Source organism: Phaenicophaeus curvirostris, unplaced genomic scaffold, assembly GCF_032191515.1.
Source record: "Phaenicophaeus curvirostris isolate KB17595 unplaced genomic scaffold, BPBGC_Pcur_1.0 scaffold_391, whole genome shotgun sequence".
Classification (NCBI taxonomy): Eukaryota; Metazoa; Chordata; class Aves; order Cuculiformes; family Cuculidae; genus Phaenicophaeus; species Phaenicophaeus curvirostris.
Genome location: NW_027206984.1, coordinates 39305 through 64287, shown reverse-complemented (window position 1 = coordinate 64287; position 24983 = coordinate 39305). Strand labels below are relative to the sequence as shown.

General features: G+C 58.6%; 1 protein-coding gene across 1 annotated transcript; it reads right to left on the bottom strand.

The window, feature by feature from the left end:
- Positions 1 to 219: 219 nt before the first annotated feature.
- Positions 220 to 24983, bottom strand: LOC138735040 (serine-rich adhesin for platelets-like). The gene is made up of 5 exons (XM_069882905.1): positions 24897 to 24983; positions 13507 to 13809; positions 11961 to 12151; positions 313 to 10887; positions 220 to 253 (listed from the first exon to the last, which is right to left on the bottom strand). The coding sequence occupies exons 1-5, from the start codon at positions 24981 to 24983 to the stop codon at positions 220 to 222; spliced, it is 11190 nt and encodes a 3729-aa protein (XP_069739006.1).

Genomic DNA, 24983 nt, shown 5'->3' with positions numbered 1-24983 from the left:
GTTTCTCCAGGGGTGGAGAAGGTGCTGGAGAATTCAGAGGAGGTTGTGGAGGAGGATGTGGAGGTCTCTGGTGTGAAAGTCTCAGCAGGGGAGGTGTCTCCTGGGGTGGAGAAGGTGGTGGAGGACTCTGAGGAGGTGGTGGAGGAGGACGTCAAGGTCTCCTGTGTGGAGGTTTGAGCAGAGGAGGTGTCTGCAGGGGTGGAGAAGGTGCTGGAGGGCTCAGAGGAGGTGGTGGAAGAGGATGTGGAGGTCTCTGGTGTGAAGGTCTCAGCAGTGAAGGTGTCTCCAGGGGTGGAGAAGGTGATGGAGGACTCAGAGGAGGTGGTGGAGGACTCAGAGGAGGTGGTGGAGGAGGACGTGGAGGTCTCTGGGGCGGAGGTCTCAGCAGGAGAGGTTTCTCCAGGGGTGGAGAAGGTGCTGGAGAATTCAGAGGAGGTTGTGGAGGAGGATGTGGAGGTCTCTGGTGTGAAAGTCTCAGCAGGGGAGGTGTCTCCTGGGGTGGAGAAGGTGGTGGAGGACTCTGAGGAGGTGGTGGAGGAGGACGTCAAGGTCTCCTGTGTGGAGGTTTGAGCAGAGGAGGTGTCTCCAGAGGTGGAGAAGGTGATGGAGGGCTCAGAGGAGGTGGTGGAGGAGGACGTGGAGGTCTCTGGTGTGAAGGTCTCAGCAGTGGAGATGTCTGCAGGGGTGGAGAAGGTGCTGGAGGCCTCAGAGGAGGTGGTGGAAGATGATGTCGAGGTCTCCTGAGTTGAAGTGAGAGGTGGGGTGATGTCTCCAGAGGTGGAGAAGGTGCTAGAGAACTCAGAGAATGTGGTGGAGGAGGGTGTGGAGGTCTCTGGGGTGGAGGTCTCAGCAGGGGAGGTGTCTCCAGGGGTGGAGAAGGTGCTGGAGGCCTCAGAGGAGGTGGTGGAGGACTCAGAGGAGGTGGTGGAGGAGGGTTTGGAGGTCTCTGGTGTGAAGGTCTCAGCAGAGGAGGAGTCTCCAGGGGTGGAGAAGGTGCTGGAGGACTCAGAGGAGGTGGTGGAAGATGATGTCGAGGTCTCCTGAGTTGAGGTGAGAGGTGGGGTGATGTCTCCAGAGGAGGAGGGAGTTGTTGAGGACTCAACCGGGGTGGTGGAGGAGGATGTGGAGGTCTCTGGGGTGGAGGTCTCAGCAGGGGAGGTGTCTCCAGGGGTGGAGAAGGTGGTGGAGGCCTCAGAGGTGGTGGTGGAGGACTCAGAGGAGGTGGTGGAGGAGGACATCAAGGTCTCCTGTGTGGAGGTTTGAGCAGAGGAGGTGTCTGCAGAGGTGGAGAACGTGCTGGAGAACTCAGAGGAGGTGGTGGAGGAGGGTGTGGAGGTCTCCTGAGTGGAGGTCTCAGCAGAGGAGGTGACTCCAGGGGTGGAGAAGGTGCTGGAGGCCTCAGTTGAGGTGGTGGAGGATGGAGTGGAGGTCTCAGGTGTGAAGGTCTCAGCAGGGGACGTGTCTGTGGAGGTGGAGAAGATGATGGAGGCCTCAGAATAGGGGGTGGGGGATGATGTCGAGGTCTCCTCCGTGGAGGTGAGAGGTGGGGAGGTGACTCCAAGGGTGGAGGACGTGGTGGGTGACTCAGTTGAGGTGCTGGAGGATGACGTAGAGGACTCAGCAGTGGAGGCTGAAGATGGGGAGGTGTCTCCAGTGGTGGAGAAGGTGCTGGAGGCCTCAGTTGAGGTGGTGGAGGATGGAGTGGAGGTCTCTGGTGTGGAGGTCTCAGCAGGGGACGTGTCTGTGGAGGTGGAGAAGGTGCTGGAGGCCTCAGAATAGGGGGTGGAGGATGGTGTGAAGGTCCCAGCAGTGGAGGGTGAAGATGGAGAGATGACTCCAGGGCTGGAGAAGGTGCTGGAGGCCTCAGAATAGGGGGTGGAGGATGATGTCGAGGTCTCCTCTGTGGAGGTGAGAGGTGGGGAGGTGACTCCTGGGGTGGAGGACGTGGAGGGTGACTCAGTAGAGGGGCTGGAGGATGATGTAGAGGTCTCTGGTGTGGAGGTCTCAGCAGGGGACGTGTCTGTGGAGGTGGAGATGGAGATGGAGGCCTCAGAATAGGTGGTGGAGGACAACGTGGAGGTCTCAGCAGTGGAGGTTGAAGATGACGAGGGGTCTCCAGAGGTGGAGAAGGTTGTAGGTGACTCAGAGGAGAAGGTGGAGGACAGTGTGGAGGTCTCAGCAGTGGAGGGTGAAGATGAGGAGGGGTCTCCAGAGGTGGAGGACGTAGTGGACAACTCAGTTGAGGTGGTGGAGGTCAACGTAGAGGTCCCAGCAGTGAAGGTTGAAGATGGGGAGGTGTCTCCAGGGCTGGAGAAGGTGCTGGAGGCCTCAGAATAGGTGGTGGAGGATGATGTCGAGGTCTCCTCTGTGGAGGCTGGAGGTGGGGAGGTGTCTCCGAGGGTGGAGGACGTGGTGGGTGACTCAGTTGAGGGGCTGGAGGACAGAGTGGAGGTCTCTGGTGTGGAGGTCTCAGCAGGGGAGGCGTCTCCAGGGGTGGAGAAGGTGGTGGAGGACTCAGAGGAGGTGGTGGAAGATGATGTCGAGGTCTCCTGAGTTGAGATGAGAGGTGGGGTGATGTCTCCAGTGGTGGAGAAGGTGCTGGGTGACTCAGTTGAGGTGGTGGAGGATGGAGTGAAGGTCTCTGGTGTGAAGGTCTCAGGCAAGGAGGTCTCTGTGGAGGTGGAGAAGGTGCTGGAGGCCTCAGAATAGGTGGTGGAGGACGGAGTGGAGGTCTCTGGTGTGGAGGTCTCAGCAGGGGACGTGTCTGTGGAGGTGGAGATGGAGGTGGAGGCCTCAGAATAGGGGGTGGAGGACGGTGTGAAGGTCCCAGCAGTGGAGGGTGAAGATGGAGAGATGACTCCAGCGCTGGAGAAGGTGCTGGAGGCCTCAGTTGAGGTGGTGGAGGATGGAGTGGAGGTCTCAGGTGTGGAGGTCTCAGCAGGGGAGGTCTCTGTGGTGGTGGAGAAGATGCTGGAGGCCTCAGAATAGGAGGTGGAGGACAGTGTGGAGGTCTCAGCAGTGGAGGGTGAAGATGAGGAGGTGACTCCAGGGCTGGAGATGGTGCTGGAGGCCTCAGAATAGGTGGTGGAGGATGATGTCGAGGTCTCCTCTGTGGAGGCTGGAGGTGGGGTGGTGACTCCAAGGGTGGAGGACGTGGTGGGTGACTCAGAGGAGAAGGTGGAGGTCTCCACAGTGGAGGTCTCAGCAGGGGAGGTGACTCCAGGGGTGGAGAAGGTGCTGGAAGACTCAGAGGAGGTGGTGGAGGATGGAGTGGAGGTCTCTGGTGTGGAGGTCTCAGCAGGGGACGTGTCTGTGGAGGTGGAGAAGATGATGGAGACCTCAGAATAGGTGGTGGGGGATGATGTCGAGGTCTCCTCTGTGGAGGTGAGAGGTGAGTAGGTGACTCCAGGGCTGGAGAAGGTGCTGGAGGCCTCAGTTGAGGTGGTGGAGGATGGAGGGGAGGTCTCTGGTGTGGAGGTCTCAGCAGGGGACGTGTCTGTGGAGGTGGAGATGGAGGTGGAGGCCTCAGAATAGGGGGTGGAGGATGGTGTGAAGGTCCCAGCAGTGGAGGGTGAAGATGGGGAGGTGACTCCAGGGCTAGAGAAGGTGCTGGAGGACTCAGAGGAGGTGGTGGAGGATGATGTCGAGGTCTCCTCTATGGAGGTGAGAGGTGGGGAGGTGACTCCAGGGGTGGAGGACGTGGTGGGTGACTCAGTTGAGGTGATGGAGGACGGAGTGGAGGTCTCTGGTGTGGAGATCTCAGCAGGGGACGTGTCTGTGGAGGTGGAGAAGGTGCTGGAGGCCTCAGAATAGGAGGTGGAGGATGATGTCGAGGTCTCCTCTGTGGAGGTGAGAGGTGGGGAGGTGACTCCAGGGGTGGAGGACGTGGTGGGTGACTCAGTTGAGGTGCTGGAGGATGACATAGAGGACTCAGCAGTGAAGGTTGAAGATGAGGAGGTGTCTCCAGTGCTGGAGAAGGTGCTGGGTGACTCAGTTGAGGTGGTGGAGAATGGTGTGGAGGTCTCTGGTGTGAAGGTCTCAGCAGGGGAGGTGACTCCAGCGCTGGAGAAGGTGCTGGAGGCCTCAGAATAGGAGGTGGAGGACAGCGTGGAGGTCTCAGCACTAAAGGTTGGAGATGAGGAGGGTTCTGCAGTGGTGGAGAAGGTTGTAGGTGACTCAGAGAAGAAGGTGGAGGACAACGTGGAAGTCTCAGCAGTGGAGGTTGAGGATGGGGAGGTGTCTCCAGGGCTGGAGAAGGTGCTGGAGGCCTCAGAATAGGTGGTGGGGGATGATGTCGAGGTCTCCTCTGTGGAGGTGAGAGGTGAGTAGGTGACTCCAGGGCTGGAGAAGGTGCTGGAGGCCTCAGTTGAGGTGGTGGAGGATGGAGGGGAGGTCTCTGGTGTGGAGATCTCAGCAGGGGAGGTGTCTGTGGAGGTGGAGAAGATGATGGAGGCCTCAGTTGAGGTGGTGGAGGATGATGTCGAGGTCTCCTCTGTGGAGGTGAGAGGTGGGGTGGTGACTCCAGGGGTGGAGGACGTGGTGGGTGACACAGAGGAGAAGCTGGAGGATGACGTGGAGGTCCCAGCAGTGGAGAGTGAAGATGGGGAGGTGCCTCCAGTGGTGGAGAAGGTGCTGGAGGCCTCAGAATAGGAGGTGGAGGACAGTGTGGAGGTCTCAGCAGTGAAGGTTGAAGATGAGGAGGTACCTCCGAGGGTGGAGGACGTGCTGGGTGACTCAGTAGAGGTGGTGGAGGATGGAGGGGAGGTCTCTGGGGTGGAGGTCTCAGCAGGGGACGTGTCTGTGGAGGTGGAGAAGGTGCTGGAGGCCTCAGAATAGGGGGTGGAGGACGGCGTGAAGGTCCCAGCAGTGGAGGGTGAAGATGAAGAGGTGACTCCAGGGCTGGAGAAGGTGCTGGAGGCCTCAGTTGAGGCGGTGAGGAACAGAGAGGAGGTCTCTGGGGTGGAGGTCTCAGCAGGAGAGGTGTCTCCAGGGGTGGAGAAGGTGGTGGAGGACTCGGAGAAGGTGGTGGAGGAGGACATCAAGGTCTCCTGCGTGGAGGTTTGAGCAGTGGAGGTGGTGGAGGACTCAGAGAAGGTAGTGGAGGACTCAGAGGAGGTGGTGGAAGAGGGTGTGGAGGTCTCCTGTGTGAAGGTCTCAGCAGGGGAGGTGCCTCCAGGGGTTGAGAAGGTGCTGGAGGCCTCAGAATAAGAGGTGGAGGATGATGTCGAGGTCTCCTCTGTGGAGGTGAGAGGTGGGGAGGTGACTCCGAGGGTGGAGGACATGGTGGGTGACTCAGTTGAGGGGCTGGAGGATGGAGTGGAGGTCTCTGGTGTGGAGGTCTCAGCAGGGGACGTGTCTGTGGAGATGGAGGTGGAGGCCTCAGAGTAGGGGGTGGAGGATGATGTCGAGGTCTCAGCAGTGAAGGTTGAAGGTGTGGAGGTGACTCCAGGGCTGGAGAAGGTGCTGGAGGCCTCAGAATAGGTGGTGGAGGACAGAGTGGAGGTCTCCTCTGCGGAGGTGAGAGGTGGGGTGGTGACTCCAGGGGTGGAGAAGGTGCCGGAGGCCTCAGAATAGGAGGTGGAGGACATTGTGGAGGTCTCAGCAGTGGACAATGAAGATGAGGAGGTGACTCCAGGGCTGGAGAAGGTGCTGGAGGCCTCAGTTGAGGTGGTGGAGGGTGGAGTGGAGGTCTCTGGTGTGGAGGTCTCAGCAAGGGAGGTCTCTGTGGAGCTGGAGAAGGTGCTGGAGGCCTCAGAATAGGTGGTGGAGGATGATGTCGAGGTCTCAGCAGTGAAGGCTGGAGATGGGGAGGTGACTCCGAGGGTGGTGGATGTGGTGGGTGACTCAGTTGAGGTGGTGGAGAATGGAGTGGAGGTCTCTGGTGTGGAGGTCTCAGGCAAGGAGGTCTCCGTGGAGCTGGAGAAGGTGCTGGAGGCCCCAGAATAGGTGGTGAAGGACGGTGTCAAAGTCTTCTCTGTGGGGTTGAGAGATGGGGAGGTCTCTGTGGAGGTGGAGACGGTGCTGGAGGCCTCAGTTGAGGTGGTGGAGGACAGTGTGGAGGTCTCAGCAGTGGAGGTCTCAGCAGGGGAGGTGTCTCCAGTGGTGGAGAAGGTGCTGGAGGCCTCAGTTGAGGTGGTGGAGGATGGAGTGGAGGTCTCTGGTGTGAAGGTCTCAGCAGGGGACCTGTCTGTGGAGATGGAGATGGAGGTGGAGGACTTAGTTGAGGTGGTGGAGGACAACATGGAGGTCCCAGCAGTGAAGGTTGAAGGTGTGGAGGTGCCTCCAGGGCTGGAGAAGGTGCTGGGTGACTCAGAGGAGAAGGTGGAGGATGATGTCGAGGTCTCCTCCGTGGAGGTGAGAGGTGGGGAGGTGACTCCAGGGGTGGAGGACGTGGTGGGTGACTCAGTTGAGGTGCTGGAGGAGGACGTGGAGGTCTCTGGTGTGAAGGTCTCAGCAGGGGAGGTGCCTCCAGTGGTGGAGAAGGTGCTGGAGGCCTCAGAATAGGTGGTGGGGGATGATGTCGAGGTCTCAGCAGTGAAGGTCTCAGCAGTGGAGGTGACTCCAGGGCTGGAGAAGGTGCTGGAAGCCTCAGAATAGGAGGTGGAGGATGGAGGGGAGGTCTCTGGTGTGGAGGTCTCAGCAGGGGACGTGTCTGTGGAGGTGGAGAAGGTGCTGGAGGCCTCAGAATAGGTGGTGAAGGACGGTGTGAAGGTCCCAGGAGTGGAGGGTGAAGATGGAGAGATGACTCCAGGGCTGGAGAAGGTGCTGGAGGCCTCAGAATAGGTGGTGGGGGATGATGTCGAGGTCTCTGGTGTGGAGGTCTCAGCAGGGGAGGTGTCTGCAGGGCTGGAGAAGGTGCTGGAGGACTCAGAGGAGGTGGTGGAGGAGGACATGGAGGTCTCTGGGGTGGAGGTCTCAGCAGGGGAGGTGTCTCCAGTGGTGGAGAAGGTGCTGGAGGCCTCAGAATAGGTGGCGGAGGATGATGTCGAGGTCTCCTCTGTGGAGGTGAGAGGTGAGGAGGTGTCTCCAGTGGTGGAGAAGGTGCTGGAGGCCTCAGTTGAGGTGGTGGAGGATGGAGTGGAGGTCTCTGGTGTGGAGGTCTCAGCAGAGGAGGTCTCTGTGGTGGTGGAGAAGATGCTGGAGGCCTCAGAATAGGAGGTGGAGGACAGTGTGGAGGTCTCAGCAGTGAAGGTTGAAGATGAGGAGGTGCCTCCAATGGTGGAGAAGGTGCTGGAGGCCTCAGTTGAGGTGGTGGAGGATGGAGGGGAGGTCTCTGGTGTGGAGGTCTCAGCAGGGGAGGTGTCTGTGGAGGTGGAGATGGAGGTGGAGGCCTCAGAATAGGGGGTGGAGGACGGCGTGGAGGTCTCAGCATTGGAGGTTGAAGATGGGGAGGTGACTCCAGGGCTGGAGAAGGTGCTGGAGGCCTCAGTTGAGGTAGTGAAGGACGGAGTGGAGGTCTCTGGTGTGGAGGTCTCAGCAGGGGACGTGTCTGTGGAGGTGGAGAAGGTGCTGGAGGCCTCAGAATAGGGGGTGGGGGATGATGTCGAGGTCTCCTCTGTGGAGGTGAGAGGTGGGGAGGTGACTCCAAGGGTGGAGGACGTGGAGGGTGACTCAGTTGAGGGGCTGGAGGATGACGTTGAGGTCTCAGCAGTGGAGGTTGAAGATGAGGAGGTGACTCCAGGGCTGGAGAAGGTGCTGGAGGCCTCAGAATAGGTGGTGGGGGATGATGTCGAGGTCTCTGGTGTGGAGGTCTCAGCAGGGGAGGTGACTCCAGGGGTGGAGAAGGTGCTGGAGGACTCAGAGGAGGTGGTGGGGGATGATGTCGAGGTCTCCTCTATGGAGGTGAGAGGTGGGGAGGTCACTCCGAGGGTGGAGGACGTGGAGGGTGACTCAGTTGAGGTGATGGAGGACAGTGTGGAGGTCTCAGCAGTGGATGGTGAAGGTGTGGAGGTGACTCCAGGGCTGGAGAAGGTGCTGGAGGCCTCAGTCGAGGTGGTGGGGGATGGAGTGGAGGTCTCTGGTGTGGAGGTCTCAGCAGGGGAGGTCTTTGTGGTGGTGGAGAAGATGCTGGAGGCCTCAGTTGAGGTGGTGGAGGACAGCGTGGAGGTCTCAGCAGTGGAGGTTGAAGATGAGGAGGTGTCTCCAGGGCTGGAGAAGGTGCTGGAGGCCTCAGTTGAGGTGGTGGAGGACGTAGTGGAGGTCTCTGGTGTGGAGGTCTCAGCAGGGGACGTGTCTGTGGAGGTGGAGAAGATGATGGAGACCTCAGAATAGGTGGTGGGGGATGATGTCAAGGTCTCTTCTGTGGAGGTGAGAGGTGAGTAGGTGACTCCAGGGCTGGAGAAGGTGCTGGAGGCCTCAGTCAAGGTGGTGGAGGATGGAGGGGAGGTCTCTGGTGTGGAGGTCTCAGCAGGAGACGTGTCTGTGGAGGTGGAGATGGAGGTGGAGGCCTCAGAATAGGTGCTGGAGGACGGTGTGAAGGTCCCAGCAGTGGAGGGTGAAGATGGAGAGATGACTCCAGGGCTGGAGAAGGTGCTGGAGGCCTCAGAATAGGTGGCGGAGGATGATGTCGAGGTCTCCTCTGTGGAGGTGAGAGGTGGGGAGGTGACTCCAGGGGTGGAGGACATGGAGGGTGACTCAGTAGAGGGGCTGGAGGATGATGTCGAGGTCTCTGGTGTGGAGGTCTCAGCAGGGGACGTGTCTGTGGAGGTGGAGATGGAGGTGGAGGCCTCAGAATAAGTGGTGGAGGACGGTGTGGAGGTCTCAGCAGTGGAGGGTGAAGATGAGGAGGGGTCTCCAGGGGTGAAGAAGGTGCTGGGTGACTCATTTGAGGAGGTGGAGGACAGTGTTGAGGTCTCCTCTGTGGAGGTGAGAGGTGGGGAGGTGTCTCCAAGGGTGGAGGACGTGGTGGGTGACTCAGTTGAGGGGCTGGAGGATGACGTAGAGGTCTCAGCAGTGGAGGGTGAAGATGGGGAGGTGACTCCGAGGGTGGAGGACGTGGTGTGTGACTCAGTAGAGGTGGTGGAGGATGATGTCGAGGTCTCTGGTGTGGAGGTCTCAGCAGGGGAGGTGACTCCAGCACTGGAGATGGTGCTGGAGGCCTCAGAATAGGAGGTGGAGGACAGTGTGGAGGTCTCAGCAGTGAAGGTTGAAGATGAGGAGGTGCCTCCAGTGGTGGAGAAGGTGCTGGAGGCCTCAGAATAGGTGGTGGAGGATGATGTCGAGGTCTCTGGTGTGGAGGTCTCAGTAGGGGACGTGTCTGTAGAGGTGGAGATGGAGGTGGAGGCCTCAGAATAGGTGGTGGAGGACAGCGTGGAGGTCTCAGCAGTGGAGGGTGAAGATGAGGAGGTGACTCCAGGGCTGGAGAAGGTGCTGGAGGCCTCAGAATAGGTGGTGGAGGATGATGTCGAGGTCTCCTCTGTGGAGGCTGGAGGTGGGGTGGTGACTCCAAGGGTGGAGGACGTGGTGGGTGACTCAGAGGAGAAGGTGGAGGTCTCCACAGTGGAGGTCTCAGCAGAGGAGGTGACTCCAGGGCTGGAGAAGGTGCTGGAGGCCTCAATTGAGGTGGTGAGGAACAGAGAGGAGGTCTCTGGTGTGGAGGTCTCAGCAGGGGAGGTGTGTCCAGGGGTGGAGAAGGTGCTGGAGGCCTCAGAGGAGGTGGTGGAAGATGATGTCGAGGTCTCCTGAGTTGAGGTTTGAGCAGTGGAGGTGTCTGCAGGGGAGGAGAAGGTGCTGGAGGACTTGGAGGGGGTGATGGAGAACTCAGAGGAGGTGGTGGAGGACTCAGAGAAGGTGGTGGAAGAGGGTGTGGAGGTCTCTGGTGTGGAGGTCTCAGCAGGGGAGGTGTCTCCTGGGGTGGAGAAGGTGCTGGAGAACTCAGAGGAGGTGGTGGAGGACTCAGAGGAGGTGGTGGAGGATGGAGTGGAGGTCTCTGGGGTGGAGGTTTCAGCAGTTGAGGTGTCTCCAGGGGTGGAGAAGGTGCTGGAGAACTCAAAGGAGGTGGTGGAGGAGGATGGCAAGGTCTCCTGTGTGGAGGTTTGAGCAGTGGAGGTAGTGGAGGACTCAGAGGAGGTGCTGGAGGACTCAGAGGAGGTGGTGGAGGAGGATATGGAGGTCTCTGGTGTGGAGGTCTCAGCAGTTGAGGTGTCTCCAGCGGTGGAGAAGGTGCCGGAGGCCTCAGAGGAGGTGATGGAAGATGATGTCAAGGTCTCCTGAGTTGAGGTTTGAGCAGGGGAGGTGTCTGCAGGGCTGGAGAAGGTGCTGGAGGACTCAGAGGAGGTGGTGGAGGAGGACATGGAGGTCTCTGGGGTGGAGGTCTCAGCAGGGGAGGTGTCTCCAGTGGTGGAGAAGGTGCTGGAGGCCTCAGAATAGGTGGTGGGGGATGATGTCGAGGTCTCCTCTGTGGAGGTGAGAGGTGGGGAGGTGACTCCAGGGGTGGAGGACGTGGTGGGTGACTCAGTTGAGGTGGTGGAGGATGATGTCGAGGTCTCAGCAGTGAAGGTTGAAGATGGGGAGGTGTCTCCAGTGGTGGAGAAGGTGCTGGAGGCCTCAGAGGAGAAGGTGGAGGACAACGTGGAGGTCTCAGCAGTGGAGGGTGAAGATGAGGAGTTGGCTCCAGGGTTTGAGTAGGTGCTGGTGGCCTCAGGGGTGGTGCCTGGAGATGATCTGGGGGTCTCGTTCCTGGGGTTCATAGATTCGGAGTTGTCTCTGCGGACGAAGGAGGAGCCGTTGATGACGTTGGTGGGTTCCATGGAGACCTCCTGCCCGAAGCCACTAGTCGTGGAGCTACTCTCAGGGCCGGTGACCTTGGAGGTGGTTGTTGAGAAGGTGACATCGCTGGATCTCCCGGTGGTCGTTGCCGAGCTGGAGACCTTCCACGAGCTGGTAGAACTTCCAGAGGTGGTTTGCGCGGTGGTGGCTGCGTTAGAGGTTCAGGCGTGAGCAGGACCCTCCACCCTCTCCCCACCGCGTCCTCCAACCCAACCACCTCCCCACCGAGGAGACCACGAGCTTCTCCTTCCTCCCTCCTCCTCCTCAGAACATCATCCAGGCTTCCGTGTGGATCTTCTCCACCTTTTCACCTACTTCTCCACCTTTTCACCTACTTCTCCACCTTTTCACCTACTTCTCCACCTTTTCACCTACTTCTCCACCTTCCCTGTTCCTGGTGGGCCTCCAGACCCACCTACCACCACCCAGGCTTGGGGATGGACCCTCTCCCTTCTTCTCCCCCTTCCTGGTGGGCCTCCAGACCCACCTACCACCACCCAGGCTCCCACGTGGGACCCTCTCCCCTCTCCGTGACCTTCTCCACCTTCTCTTTTCCTGGTGGCTCTCCAGACTCACTTCCCACCACCCAGGTTTGCATATAGAACTTCTCCTCCTCCTTCTCCTCCTTCTCCTCCTTCTCCTCCTTCTCCTCCTTCTCCTCCTTCTCCTCCTTCTCCTCCTTCTCCTCCTTCTCCTCCTTCTCCTCCTTCTCCTCCTTCTCCTCCTTCTCCTGGTGTCCCCCCATCCCCACGTCCCCTCCTTCTCCTCCTTCTCCTCCTTCTCCTCCTTCTCCTCCTTCTCCTCCTTCTCCTCCTTCTCCTCCTTCTCCTCCTTCTCCTCCTTCTCCTCCTTCTCCTCCTTCTCCTCCTTCTCCTCCTTCTCCTCCTTCTCCTCCTTCTCCTCCTTCTCCTCCTTCTCCTCCTTCTCCTCCTTCTCCTCCTTCTCCTCCTTCTCCTCCTTCTCCTCCTTCTCCTCCTTCTCCTCCTTCTCCTCCTTCTCCTCCTTCTCCTCCTTCTCCTCCTTCTCCTCCTTCTCCTCCTTCTCCTCCTTCTCCTCCTTCTCCTCCTTCTCCTCCTTCTCCTCCTTCTCCCAGGTGGGTCCCCAAACTCACCTCCCACCACCCAAGCTCCCCCGTGGCCCCTCTTCCCCCCTCCCTGACCTTCTCCACCTTCGTGGTGGGTCCCCAAACTCACCTGCCTCCATCCACCCGAGGAGGAGGAGGAGGAGGAGCAGCCACCCCGGTGTCCTCCCCTCCATGGCCGGTGGCCTCGGCCGCGTGTCCTTCCTCCTCGGTTGCCACCAGCCGAATGAACCCAGCGGCCCAGGAACGTGGCAGGAGAAACTCTGAGGAGTGGTTGGACCTTTGGCCCCATCGGTTGCGCTCCTGGAGTTCCAGGAGAAGGGAGGGGAAGGATGAGACATCAAAGGCGTCGTCACCACGCCTGGAGCTGCTGGTGGGACGTCCCCTACCTTGGGGCCACCTCGAGTTCACAGGTGGGTCATAAAGGGGGTGTTCTGGTTCTTGGTGGGGATGGGGGACATGGAGATGTCCTGGTGCTTGGTGGGGACGTGGGGATGGGGGACATGGAGATGTCCTGGTGGGGACGTGGGGATGGGGGACATGGAGATGTCCTGGTGCTTGGTGGGGACGTGGGGATGGGGGACATGGAGATGTCCTGGTGGGGACACGGGGATGGGGGACATGGAGATGTCCTGATGTCTCCCAGTGCCCCCCAGTGCCTCACTAAGTCCTCCCAGTGCCCCACCAGGTCCTCCCAGTGCCCCCCAGTGTCTCCCAGTGCCCCATCAAGGACTCCCAGGTCCTCCCAGTGCCCCACCAGGTCCTCCCAGTGCCCCACCAGGTCCTCCCAGTGCCCCATCAGGGACTCCCAGTGCCTCCCAGTGTCTCCCAGTGCCCCACTAAGTCCTCCTAGTGCTCCACTAGGTTCTCCCAGGTCCTCCCAGTTGCCCCACTAGGTCCTCCCAGTTGCCCCATCAGGGACTCCCAGTGCCCCACCAGGTCCTCCTAGTGCTCCACTAGGTTCTCCCAGTGTCTCCCAGTGCCCCATCAGGTCCTCCCAGTGCCTCCCAGTGTCTCCCAGTGCCTCCCAGTGTCTCCCAGTGCCCCATCAAGGACTCCCAGGTCCTCCCAGTGCCTCCCAGTGTCTCCCAGTGCCCCATCAAGGACTCCCAGGTCCTCCCAGTGCCCCACCAGGTCCTCCCAGTGTCTCCCAGTGCCCCACCAGGTCCTCCCAGTGCCCCACCAGGTCCTCCCAGTGCCTCCCCGTGTCTCCCAGTGCCCCCCAGTGCCCCACTAGGTCCTCCCAGTGCCCCCCAGTGTCTCCCAGTGCCCCATCAAGGACTCCCAGTGTCTCCCAGTGTCTCCCAGTGTCTCCCAGTGCCCCCCAGTGCCCCACCAGGTCCTCCCAGTTGCCCCACCAGGTCCTCCCAGTGTCTCCCAGTGTCTCCCAGTGCCCCCCAGTGCCCCACTAAGTCCTCCCAGTGCCCCACCAGGTCCTCCCAGTGCCTCCCCGTGTCTCCCAGTGTCTCCCAGTGCCCCACTAGGTCCTCCCAGTGCCCCCCAGTGTCTCCCAGTGCCCCATCAAGGACTCCCAGGTCCTCCCAGTGCCCCACCAGGTCCTCCCAGTGCCCCACCAGGTCCTCCCAGTGTCTCCCAGTGCCCCACCAGGTCCTCCCAGGTCCTCCCAGTCCCCCACTAGGTCCTCCCAGTTGCCCCACCAGGTCCTCCCCTTGGTTCCCGGCAGCTCCCAGTGCCTCCCAGTCCCTTCCCCGCAGCGGGTGGGGCGGCCCCGAGGTCCCCGGGGTGGGGTCGCCCTTTGGCCGCGACGTCCTCGCCGGCGGGTCCCACGCCTGGGACACGCGACCTTCGCACACGCGTGTGAACACGTGGGGGACGCCGGGGAGCACACGCCCCGAAAACGAGAATTTCACCCCAAATTCCTTCACAAATTCCCCAAAAAACTCGATTTTCACCCCAAATTCCCCCAAAACCACGAATTTCGCCTCAAATTTCCCCTCAAACTGCCCCAAAATGTCAGTTTTTACCCCAAATTCCCTCACAAACTCCCCAAAAATGAGATTTTCTCCCAAAATCCCTTCACAAATTCCCCAAAAACTCGATTTTCACCCCAAATTCCCCCAAAACCACGATTTTCACCTCAAATTTCCCCTCAAACTGCCCCAAAATGTGATTTTTTTACCCCAAATCCCCTCACAAACTCCAAAAAAATGAGATTTTCTCCCAAAATCCCTTCACAAATTCCCCAAAAACTCGATTTTCACCCCAAATTTCCTCAAAGCTCCCCAAAAATCACAAGTTTCGCCTCAAATTTCCCCTCAAGCTGCCTAAAAATGTATTTTTTACCCCAAATCCCCTCACAAACTCTTCAAAACTGCAACTTTCACCCCAAATCCCTTCACAAATTCCCCAAAAAACTCGATTTTCACCCCAAATTTCCCCAAATTCCCCCAAAACCACGAATTTCGCCTCAAATTTCCCCTCAAACTGCCCCAAAATGTCAGTTTTTACCCCAAATCCCTTCACAAATTCCCCAAAAATCTTGATTTTCACCCCAAATTTCCCCAAATTCCCCCAAAACCACGATTTTCACCTCAAATTTCCCCTCAAACTGCCCAAAATGTCAGTTTTTACCCCAAATCCCCTCACAAACTCCCAAAAATGAGAATTTCACCCCAAATCCCTTCACAAATACCCCAAAAACTAGATTTTCACCCCAAATTTCCTCAAAGCTCCCCCAAAACCACGACTTTCGCCTCAAATTTCCCCTCAAACTGCCCCAAAATGTCAGTTTTTACCCCAAATCCCCTCACAAACTCCCAAAAATGAGAATTTCACCCCAAATCCCTTCACAAATTCCCCAAAAAACTCGATTTTCACCCCAAATTCCCCCAAAACCACGATTTTCACCTCAAATTTCCCCTCAAACTGCCCCAAAATGTCAGTTTTTACCCCAAATTCCCTCACAAACTCCCCAAAAATGAGATTTTCTCCCAAAATCCCTTCACAAATTCCCCAAAAACTCGATTTTCACCCCAAATTCCCCCAAAACCACGATTTTCACCTCAAATTTCCCCTCAAACTGCCCCAAAATGTCAGTTTTTACCCCAAATCCCCTCACAAACTCCCCAAAAATGAGATTTTCTCCCAAAATCCCTTCACAAATTCCCCAAAAACTCGATTTTCACCCCAAATTTCCTCAAAGCTCCCCAAAAATCACAAGTTTCGCCTCAAATTTCCCCTCAAACTGCCCCAAAATGTGATTTTTTACCCCAAATCCCCTCAAAAACTCCCCAAAAATGAGATTTTCTCCAAAAATCCCTTCACAAATGAGCCAAAAACATGATTTTTCACCCCAAATTTCCTCACAGCTCCCCCAAAACCACGACTTTCGCCTCAAATTTCACCTCAAACTGCCCCAAAATGTCAGTTTTTACCCCAAATTCCCTCACAAACTCCCCAAAAATGAGATTTTCTCCCAAAATCCCTTCACAAATTCCCCAAAAACTCGATTTTCACCCCAAATTCCCCCAAAACCACGATTTTCACCTCAAATTTCCCCTCAAACTGCCCCAAAATGTGATTTTTTTACCCCAAATCCCCTCACAAACTCCAAAAAAATGAGATTTTCTCCCAAAATCCCTTCACAAATTCCCCAAAAACTCGATTTTCACCCCAAATTTCCTCAAAGCTCCCCAAAAATCACAAGTTTCGCCTCAAATTTCCCCTCAAGCTGCCTAAAAATGTATTTTTTACCCCAAATCCCCTCACAAACTCTTCAAAACTGCAACTTTCACCCCAAATCCCTTCACAAATTCCCCAAAAAACTCGATTTTCACCCCAAATTTCCCCAAATTCCCCCAAAACCACGAATTTCGCCTCAAATTTCCCCTCAAACTGCCCCAAAATGTCAGTTTTTACCCCAAATCCCCTCACAAACTCCAAAAAAATGAGATTTTCTCAAAAAAAACCTTCACAAATATCCCAAAAACCTCGATTTTCACCCCAAATCTCCCTCAGTTCCTGGTGGGGGAGGGGCAGCTATGGGGCCCTATAGGGGTCTATAGGGCCCTGTGGCGTCTATGGGGCCCTATGGGCTCTATGGGGCAGCAACACGGGCTCTATAGGGCCCTATGGGGTGCTATAGGGGCTCTATGGGGCAGCTATAGGGGTTCTATAGGGCCCTATGGGGTGCTATAGGGGCTCTATGGGTCTCTAAAGGGCTCTATGGGGCACTATAGGGGCTCTATGGGGCAGCAATAGGGGCTCTATAGGGCCCTGTGGGGTGCTGTGGGGCTCTATGGGGTGCTGTGGGGTGCTATGGGGCGCTATAGGGCAGCAATAGGGGTTCTATAGGGCCCTATGGGGTAGCAATAGGAGCTCTATGGGGTGCTGTGGGGTGCTATAGGGGCTCTACGGGGCAGCAATAACGGCTCTATAGGGCCCTATGGGCTCTATGGGGTAGCAATAGGGGTTCTATGGGGTGCTATGGGGCTCTATGGGTCTCTAAAGGGTGCTATGGGGCGCTATAGGGGTTCTATAGGGCCCTATGGGGTCTCTGGGGCAGCAATAGGGGCTCTATGAGCCCCTATGTGGTAGAAATAGGGGTTCTATATGGACCTATGGGGTAGCAATATGGGGTGCTATGGGGCTCTATGGGTTTCTAAAGGGTGCTATGGGGCGCTATAGGGGCTCTATAGGGCCCTATGGGGTCTCTGGGGCAGCAATAGGGGCTCTGTAGGCCCCTATGTGGTAGAAATAGGTGTTCTATAGGGCCCTATGGGGTCTCTGGGGCAGCAATAGGGGCTCTATGAGCCCCTATGTGGTAGAAATAGGGGTTCTATATGGGCCTATGGGGTAGCAATATAGGGTGCTATGGGGCTCTATGGGTCTCTAAAGGGTGCTATGAGGCGCTATAGGGGCTCTATGGGGCCCTATGGGGTAGCAATAGGGGCTCTATGGGGCCTCTAAAGGGTGCTATGGGTTGCTATAGGGGCTCTATGGGGCAGCAATAGGGGCTCTATAGGGCCCTATGGGGTAGCAATAGTGGCTCTATGGGGTGTTATGGGGCTCTATGGGTCTCTAAAGAGCTGTATGGAGTGCTATAGGGGCTCTATGGGGCAGCAATAGGGGTTCTATAGGGCCCTATGGGCTCTATGGGGTAGCAATAGGGCCCTATGGGGTGCTGTGGGGCTCTATGGGTCTCTAAAGGGTGCTATGGGGCGCTATAGGGGCTCTATAGGGCCCTATGGGGTAGCAATAGGGGCTCTATAGGGCCCTGTGGGGTAGCAGTAGGAGCTCTATGGGGTGCTATGGGGCTCTATGGGTGTCTAAAGGGTGCTATGGGACGCTATAGGGGCTCTATGTGGCCCTATGGGGCAGCAATAGGAGCTCTATAGGGCTCTATGGGGTAGCAATAGGGGCTCTATGGGGTGCTGTGGGGCTCTATAGGTCTCTAAAGGGTGCTATGGGGCGCTATAGGGGCTCTATGGGGCAGCAATAGGGGCTCTATAGGGCCCTATGGGCTCTATGGGGTAGCAATAGGGGTTCTATAGGGCCCTATGGGGTAGCAATAGGGGTTCTATAGGGCCCTATGGGGTAGCAATAGGCGCTCTATGGGGTGCTATGGGGCTCTATGGGTGTCTAAAGGGTGCTATGGGATGCTATAGGGGCTCTGTGTGGCCCTATGGGGCAGCAATAGGAGCTCTATGGGTCTCTAAAGGGTGCTATGGGGCACTATAGGGGTTCTATGGGGCCGTATGGGGCAGCAATAGGGGCTCTATAGGGCTCTATGGGGTAGCAATAGGGGCTCTATGGGTTGCTGTGGGGCTCTATGGGGCTCTAAAGGGTGCTATGGGATGCTATAGGGGCTCTATGGGGCAGCAATAGGGGCTCTATAGGGCCCTATGGGCTCTATGGGGTAGCAATAGGGGTTCTATAGGGCCCTATGGGGTAGCAATAGGGGTTCTATAGGGCCCTATGGGGTAGCAATAGGCGCTCTATGGGGTGCTATGGGGCTCTATGGGTGTCTAAAGGGTGCTATGGGATGCTATAGGGGCTCTGTGTGGCCCTATGGGGCAGCAATAGGAGCTCTATGGGTCTCTAAAGGGTGCTATGGGGCACTATAGGGGTTCTATGGGGCCGTATGGGGCAGCAATAGGGGCTCTATAGGGCTCTATGGGGTAGCAATAGGGGCTCTATGGGTTGCTGTGGGGCTCTATGGGGCTCTAAAGGGTGCTATGGGATGCTATAGGGGCTCTATGGGGCAGCAATAGGGGCTCTATAGGGCCCTATGGGCTCTATGGGGTAGCAATAGGGGTTCTATAGGGCCCTATGGGGTAGCAATAGGTGCTCTATGGGGTGCTGTGGGGCTCTATGGGTCTCTAAAGGGTGCTATGGGGCGCTCTAGGGGCTCTATAGGGCCCTATGGGGTAGCAATAGGGGCTCTATAGGGGCCCTGTGGGGTAGCAATAGGAGCTCTATGGGGTGCTATGGGGCTCTATGGGTCTCAATAGGGTGCTATGGGGCGCTATAGGGGCTCTATAAGGTAGCAATAGGGGCTCTGTGGGGTGCTGTGGGGCTCTATGGGTCTCTAAAGGGTGCTATGGGGCACTATAGGGGCTCTATGGGGCAGCAATAGGGGCTCTATAGGGCGCTATCAGGCGCTATGGGTCTATATGGGGCAGCAACAGTGGATCTATGGGGCTCTATGACGTCTATGGGGCAGCTATAGGGGCTCTATAGGGTGCTATGAGGCTCTATGGGTTCCTATGGGTCTCTATGGGGCAGCAATAGAGTCTCCATGTGTCTCTATAGGTTACTATGGGTCGCTATAGGGCTCTAGAGGTCCCTATAGGTCCCTCTAGGGTCTCTATGGGCGCTATGGGTCCCTATAGGGCTCTATGGGTCTCCATGGGTCTGGGGTCTCCCTGTGGGTCCCTATAGGTCTCTATAGGGTGCTATTGGGCTCCATAGGTCTCTATGGGTCCCTAGAGGTCTCTATAGGGCACTGTTGGTCTCTATTGGACTCCAGCGGATTCTATACGGCTCTATGGATCCCTATGGCTCCCTAGAGGTCCCTATGGGTCTCTATAGGGGACTATGGGTCTCTATGGGTCTCTATGAGTCTCTATAGGTCTCTATGAGTCGCTCTGGGTCTCTATGGGTTTCTATAGATCCCTATAGGTCTCTACTGCGCTCTATGGGTCTCTATAGGTCCCTACAGGGCGCTATTGGTCTCTATGGGTCTCTAAGGGCTCCCTATGGGTCTCTATAGGTCCCTGTGGGTCTCTGTTGGGCACTATTGATCTTTATGGGTCGCTATGGGTCCCTATAGGTGTCTATCAGGTGCTATTGGTCTCTATCGGGTCTCTATAGGTCTCTATGGGTCCCTATGGGTCTCTATAGGGTGGTATTGGTCTCTATGGGGTCTCTATGGGGTCTCTATAGGTCTCTATGGGGTCTCTATTGGGTCTCTATGAGTCTCTATGGGTACCTATAGGGTGATATTGGTCTCTAAGGGGTCTCTATGGGGTCTCTATAGGTCTCTATGGGTCCCTATAGGGTGATATTGGTCTCTAAGGGGTCTCTATGGGGTCTCTATGGGGTCTCTATAGGTCTCTATAGGGTGGTATTGGTCTCTAAGGGGTCTCTATGGGGTCTCTATAGGTCTCTATAGGGTGGTATTGGTCTCTATGGGTCTCTATGGGTCTCTATAGGGTGGTATTGGTCTCTATAGGGGTCTCTATGGGTCCCTATAGGGTGATATTGGTCTCTATGGGGTCTCTATGGGGTCTCTATAGGTCTCTATGGGTCCCTATAGGGTGATATTGATCTCTAAGGGGTCTCTATGGGGTCTCTATAGGGTGGTATTGGTCTCTATGGGGTCTCTATAGGTCTCTATAGGGTGGTATTGGTCTCTGTGGGGTCTCTATTGGTCTCTATGGGTCCTTATAGGGTGATATTGGTCTCTAAGGGGTCTCTATGGGGTCTCTATAGGTCTCTATGGGTCTCTATAGGGTGATATTGGTCTCTATGGGGTCTCTATTGGGTCTCTATAGGTCTCTATGGGTCTCTATAGGGTGATATTGGTCTCTAAGGGGTCTCTATGGGGTGGTATTGGTCTCTATGGGGTCTCTATTGGGTCTCTATAGGTCTCTATGGGTCCCTATAGGGTGATATTGGTCTCTAAGGGGTCTCTATGGGGTCTCTATAGGGTGGTATTGGTCTCTAAGGGGTCTCTATGGGGTCTCTATAGGTCTCTATAGGGTGGTATTGGTCTCTAAGGGGTCTCTATGGGTCTCTATAGGGTGGTATTGGTCTCTATGGGGTCTCTATGGGTCTCTATGGGTCTCTATAGGGTGGTATTGGTCTCTATAGGGGTCTCTATGGGTCCCTATAGGGTGATATTGGTCTCTATGGGGTCTCTATGGGGTCTCTATAGGTCTCTATGGGTCCCTATAGGGTGATATTGGTCTCTATGGGGTCTCTATGGGGTCTCTATAGGGTGGTATTGGTCTCTATGGGGTCTCTATAGGTCTCTATAGGGTGGGTATTGGTCTCTATGGGGTCTCTAAGGGGTCTCTATGGGGTCTCTATAGGGTGGTATTGGTCCTCTAAGGGGTCTCTATGGGGTCTCTATAGGTCTCTATAGGGTGGTCTTGGTCTCTATGGGGGGTCCCTATAGGTCCCTATGGGTCTCTATGGGGTCTCTACGGGTCCCTACGGGTCTCCATAGGGTCTCTATGTACCCCTATAGATCCCTATGGGCCCCCTATAGGTGGGGGGGGGGGGGGGGCGGGGGCGTTGGCGGCAGCGGGTGGGGGCTGGGCTGCCCCCTCCCCCCCTCCCTCCCCCCCCTCCCCCCCCCCCCCCCCCCAATTTAACCCTTTCCCCCCCCGGTGTTTTTCCAGACGCCGGGAGCGAAGGGAGCGGAGCGGGGAGGAAGAAGGTGAGAGCGGGGACCCCCCCCCCCTACCCCTATAGCCCCCCCCTATAGCCCCCCCTATAGCCCCCCCCTATAGCCCCCCCCATAACCCCCCCCCCGCCCCCACAGCCCCAACGTCCCTTCGTCCTCCAGCCCTGCCCCTCCCCCCTAGCCCCCCCTCCCCCTCCCCCCCTGCCCTATAGACCCCCCTATAGACCCCCTATAGCCCCCCCATAACACCCCCCCGCCCCGTAGACCACCCAGAGCGCCCCCAGAGCCCCTCCCTGCCCTATAGACCCCCTATAGACCCCCTATAGCTCCCCCAGAGCCCCCTCCCTGCCCTATAGACCCCCTATAGCCCCCCCAGAGCCCATCCCAGAGCCCCTCCCTGCCCACAGACCCCCTATAGCCCCCCTATAGCCCCCCCAGAGCCCCTCCCTGCCCCATAGACCCCCTATAGCCCCCCCAGAGCCCCTCCCTGCCCCACAGACCCCCCTATAGCCCCCCAGAGCCCCTCCCTGCCCCACAGACCCCCTATAGCCCCCCCCAGAGCCCCTCCCTGCCCCACAGACCCCCTATAGCCCCCCCAGGGCCCCTCCCTGCCCCATAGACCCCCTATAGCCCCCCCAGAGCCCCTCCCTGCCCACAGACCCCCTATAGCCCCCCCCGAGCCCCTCCCTGCCCCATAGCCCCCCCAGAGCCCATCCCAGAGCCCCTCCCTGCCCCACAGACCCCCTATAGCCCCCCAGAGCCCTCCCTGCCCCACAGACCCCCTATAGCCCCCCCAGGGCCCCTCCCTGCCCCATAGACCCCCTATAGCCCCCCCCAGAGCCCCTCCCTGCCCCATAGACCCCCTATAGCCCCCCCCAGAGCCCCTCCCTGCCCCATAGACCCCCTATAGCCCCCCCAGGGCCCCTCCCTGCCCCATAGACCCCCTATAGCCCCCCCATAGCCCCTCCCTGCCCCACAGACCCCCTATAGCCCCCCAGAGCCCCTCCCTGCCCCACAGACCCCCTATAGCCCCCCCAGAGCCCCTCCCTGCCCCACAGACCCCCCTATAGCCCCCCCCGAGCCCCTCCTGCCCCACAGACCCCCTATAGCCCCCCCAGAGCCCCTCCCTGCCCCCATAGACCCCCTATAGCCCCCCCAGAGCCCCTCCCTGCTCCATAGCCCCCCTATAGCCCCCCAGAGCCCCTCCCTGCCCCATAGACCCCCTATAGCCCCCCAGAGCCCCTCCCTGCCCCATAGACCCCCTATAGCCCCCCCAGAGCCCATCCCAGAGCCCCCCCGCCCCATAGCCCCCCCCCACAGCCCCCCCTGCCCTATAGACTCCATATAGACCCCCCAGAGCCCCCCCTGCCCCATAGACCCCCACAGGCCCCCCCCATAGCCCCCCTATAGCCTTCCCTGCCCCATAGACCCCCTATAGCCCCCCATATCCCCCCTGCCCCATAGCCCCTCCAGAGCCCCCCCCCAGCCCCCCCATAGCCCCCCGTGCCCCATAGCACCCCAGAGCCCCCCCTATGGGGCTGGGTCTCCCTATAGGGCTGGGTCCTATGGGCTGGGTCTCCCTATAGGGCTGGGTCCTATGGGGCTGGGTCTCCCTATGGGGCTGGGCTCTATGGGGCTGGGTCTCCCTATGGGGCTGGGTCTCCCTATAGGGCTGGGTCTCTCTATGGGGCTGGGTCTCTCTATGGGGCTGGCTCTCCCTATAGGGCTGGGTCCTATGGGGCTGGGTCTCCCTATAGGGCTGGGTCCTATAGGGCTGGGTCTCTCTATGGGGCTGGGTCTCTCTATGGGGCTGGCTCTCCCTATAGGGCTGGGTTCTATGGGGCTGGGTCTCCCTATAGGGCTGAGGTTCTATGGGGCTGGGTCTCTCTATGGGGCTGGGTCTCTATGGGGCTGGGTCTCCCTATAGGGCTGGGCTCTATGGGCTGGGTCTCCCTATAGGGCTGGGCTCTATGGGGCTGAGGTTCTATGGGGCTGGGTCTCCCTATGGGGCTGGGACCTATAGGGCTGGGTCTCCCTATAGGGCTGGGTCTCCCTATAGGGCTGAGGTTCTATGGGGCTGGGTCTCCCTATAGGGCTGGGTCCTATGGGGCTGGGTCTCCCTATGGGGCTGGGGCTCTATGGGGCTGGGGCTCTATGGGGCTGGGTCTCCCTATAGGGCTGGGTTCTATGGGGCTGGGTCTCCCTATGGGGCTGGGTTCTATGGGGCTGGGTCCTCCCTATAGGGCTGGGTTCTATGGGGCTGGGTCTCCCTATGGGGCTGGGGCCTCCCTATGGGGCTGGGTCTCTCTATGGGACTGGGTCTCCCTATAGGGCTGGGTCTCCCTATGGGGCTGGGTCTCCCTATGGGGCTGGGTTCTATGGGGCTGGGTCTCCCTATAGGGCTGGGTTCTATGGGGCTGGGTCTCCCTATGGGGCTGGGTCTCCCTATGGGGCTGGGTCTCCCTATAGGGCTGGGCTCTATGGGGCTGGGATCTATGGGGCTGGGTCTCCCTATAGGGCTGGGCTCTATGGGGCTGGCTCTCCCTATAGGGCTGGCTCTCCCTATAGGGCTGGGTCTCTCTATGGGGCTGGGTCTCCCTATAGGGCTGGGCTCTATGGGGCTGGGTCTCCCTATGGGGCTGGGTCTCCCTATGGGGCTGGGTTCTATGGGGCTGGGTCTCCCTATGGGGCTGGGTCTCCCTATAGGGCTGGGCTCTATGGGGCTGGGCTCTATGGGGCTGGCTCTCCCTATAGGGCTGGGCTCTATGGGGCTGGCTCTCCCTATAGGGCTGGCTCTCCCTATAGGGCTGGGCTCTATGGGGCTGGGTCTCCCTATGGGGCTGGGTCTCCCTATAGGGCTGGGTTCTATGGGGCTGGGTCTCCCTATAGGGCTGGGTTCTATGGGGCTGGGTCTCCCTATGGGGCTGGGCTCTATGGGGTTGGGCTCTATGGGGCTGTTATATATGGGGCTGGGATCTATAGGGCAGGGGCTCTATAGGGCAGGGGCTCTATGGGGCAGGGCTCTATGGGGCTGGGCTCTATGGGGCAGGATCTATGGGGCTGGGCTCTATGGGGCTGGGCTCTATGGGGCTGGGCTCTATGGGGCTGGGGCTCTATGGGGCTGGGCTCTATGGGGCTGGGCTCTATGGGGCAGGGCTCTATGGGGCTGGGCTCTATGGGGCTGGGGCTCTATGGGGCTGGGCTCTATGGGGCTGGGCTCTATGGAGCAGGGCTCTATGGGGCTGGGCTCTATGGGGCAGGATCTATGGGGCAGGGCTCTATGGGGCTGGGCTCTATGGGGCTGGGCTCTATGGGGCAGGATCTATGGGGCAGGGCTCTATGGGGCTGGGGCTCTATGGGGCTGGGCTCTATGGGGCAGGGCTCTATGGGGCTGGGCTCTATGGGGCTGGGGCTCTATGGGGCTGGGCTCTATGGGGCTGGGGCTCTATGGGGCTGGGCTCTATGGGGCTGGGCTCTATGGAGCAGGGCTCTATGGGGCTGGGCTCTATGGGGCTGGGCTCTATGGGGCAGGATCTATGGGGCAGGGCTCTATGGGGCTGGGCTCTATGGGGCAGGGCTCTATGGGGCAGGATCTATGGGGCAGGGCTCTATGGGGCAGGGCTCTATGGGGCAGGATCTATGGGGCTGGGCTCTATGGGGCTGGGCTCTATGGAGCAGGGCTCTATGGGGCTGGGCTCTATGGGGCTGGGCTCTATGGGGCAGGATCTATGGGGCAGGGCTCTATGGGGCAGGGCTCTATGGGGCTGGGCTCTATGGGGCGGGCTCTATGGGGCAGGATCTATGGGGCTGGGCTCTATGGGGCTGGGCTCTATGGGGCAGGGATCTATGGGGCTGGGCTCTATGGGGCAGGGCTCTATGGGGCAGGATCTATGGGGCTGGGCTCTATGGGGCTGGGCTCTATGGGGCAGGATCTATGGGGCTGGGCTCTATGGGGCAGGATCTATGGGGCAGGGCTCTATGGGGCTGGGATCTATAGGGCAGGGCTCTATGGGGCAGGATCTATGGGGCTGGGCTCTATGGAGCAGGGCTCTATGGGGCTGGGCTCTATGGGGCTGGGCTCTATGGGGCAGGGCTCTATGGGGCAGGATCTATGGGGCAGGGCTCTATGGGGCAGGATCTATGGGGCAGGGATCTATGGGGCAGGGCTCACACCTGCCTGTCCCCCTCCCCGTCCCCCCCGTTCCCGTTGGGATTTGAGGCTATTTTGGGCCTCGCCACCTGCTGCCCCACATGCCCCAT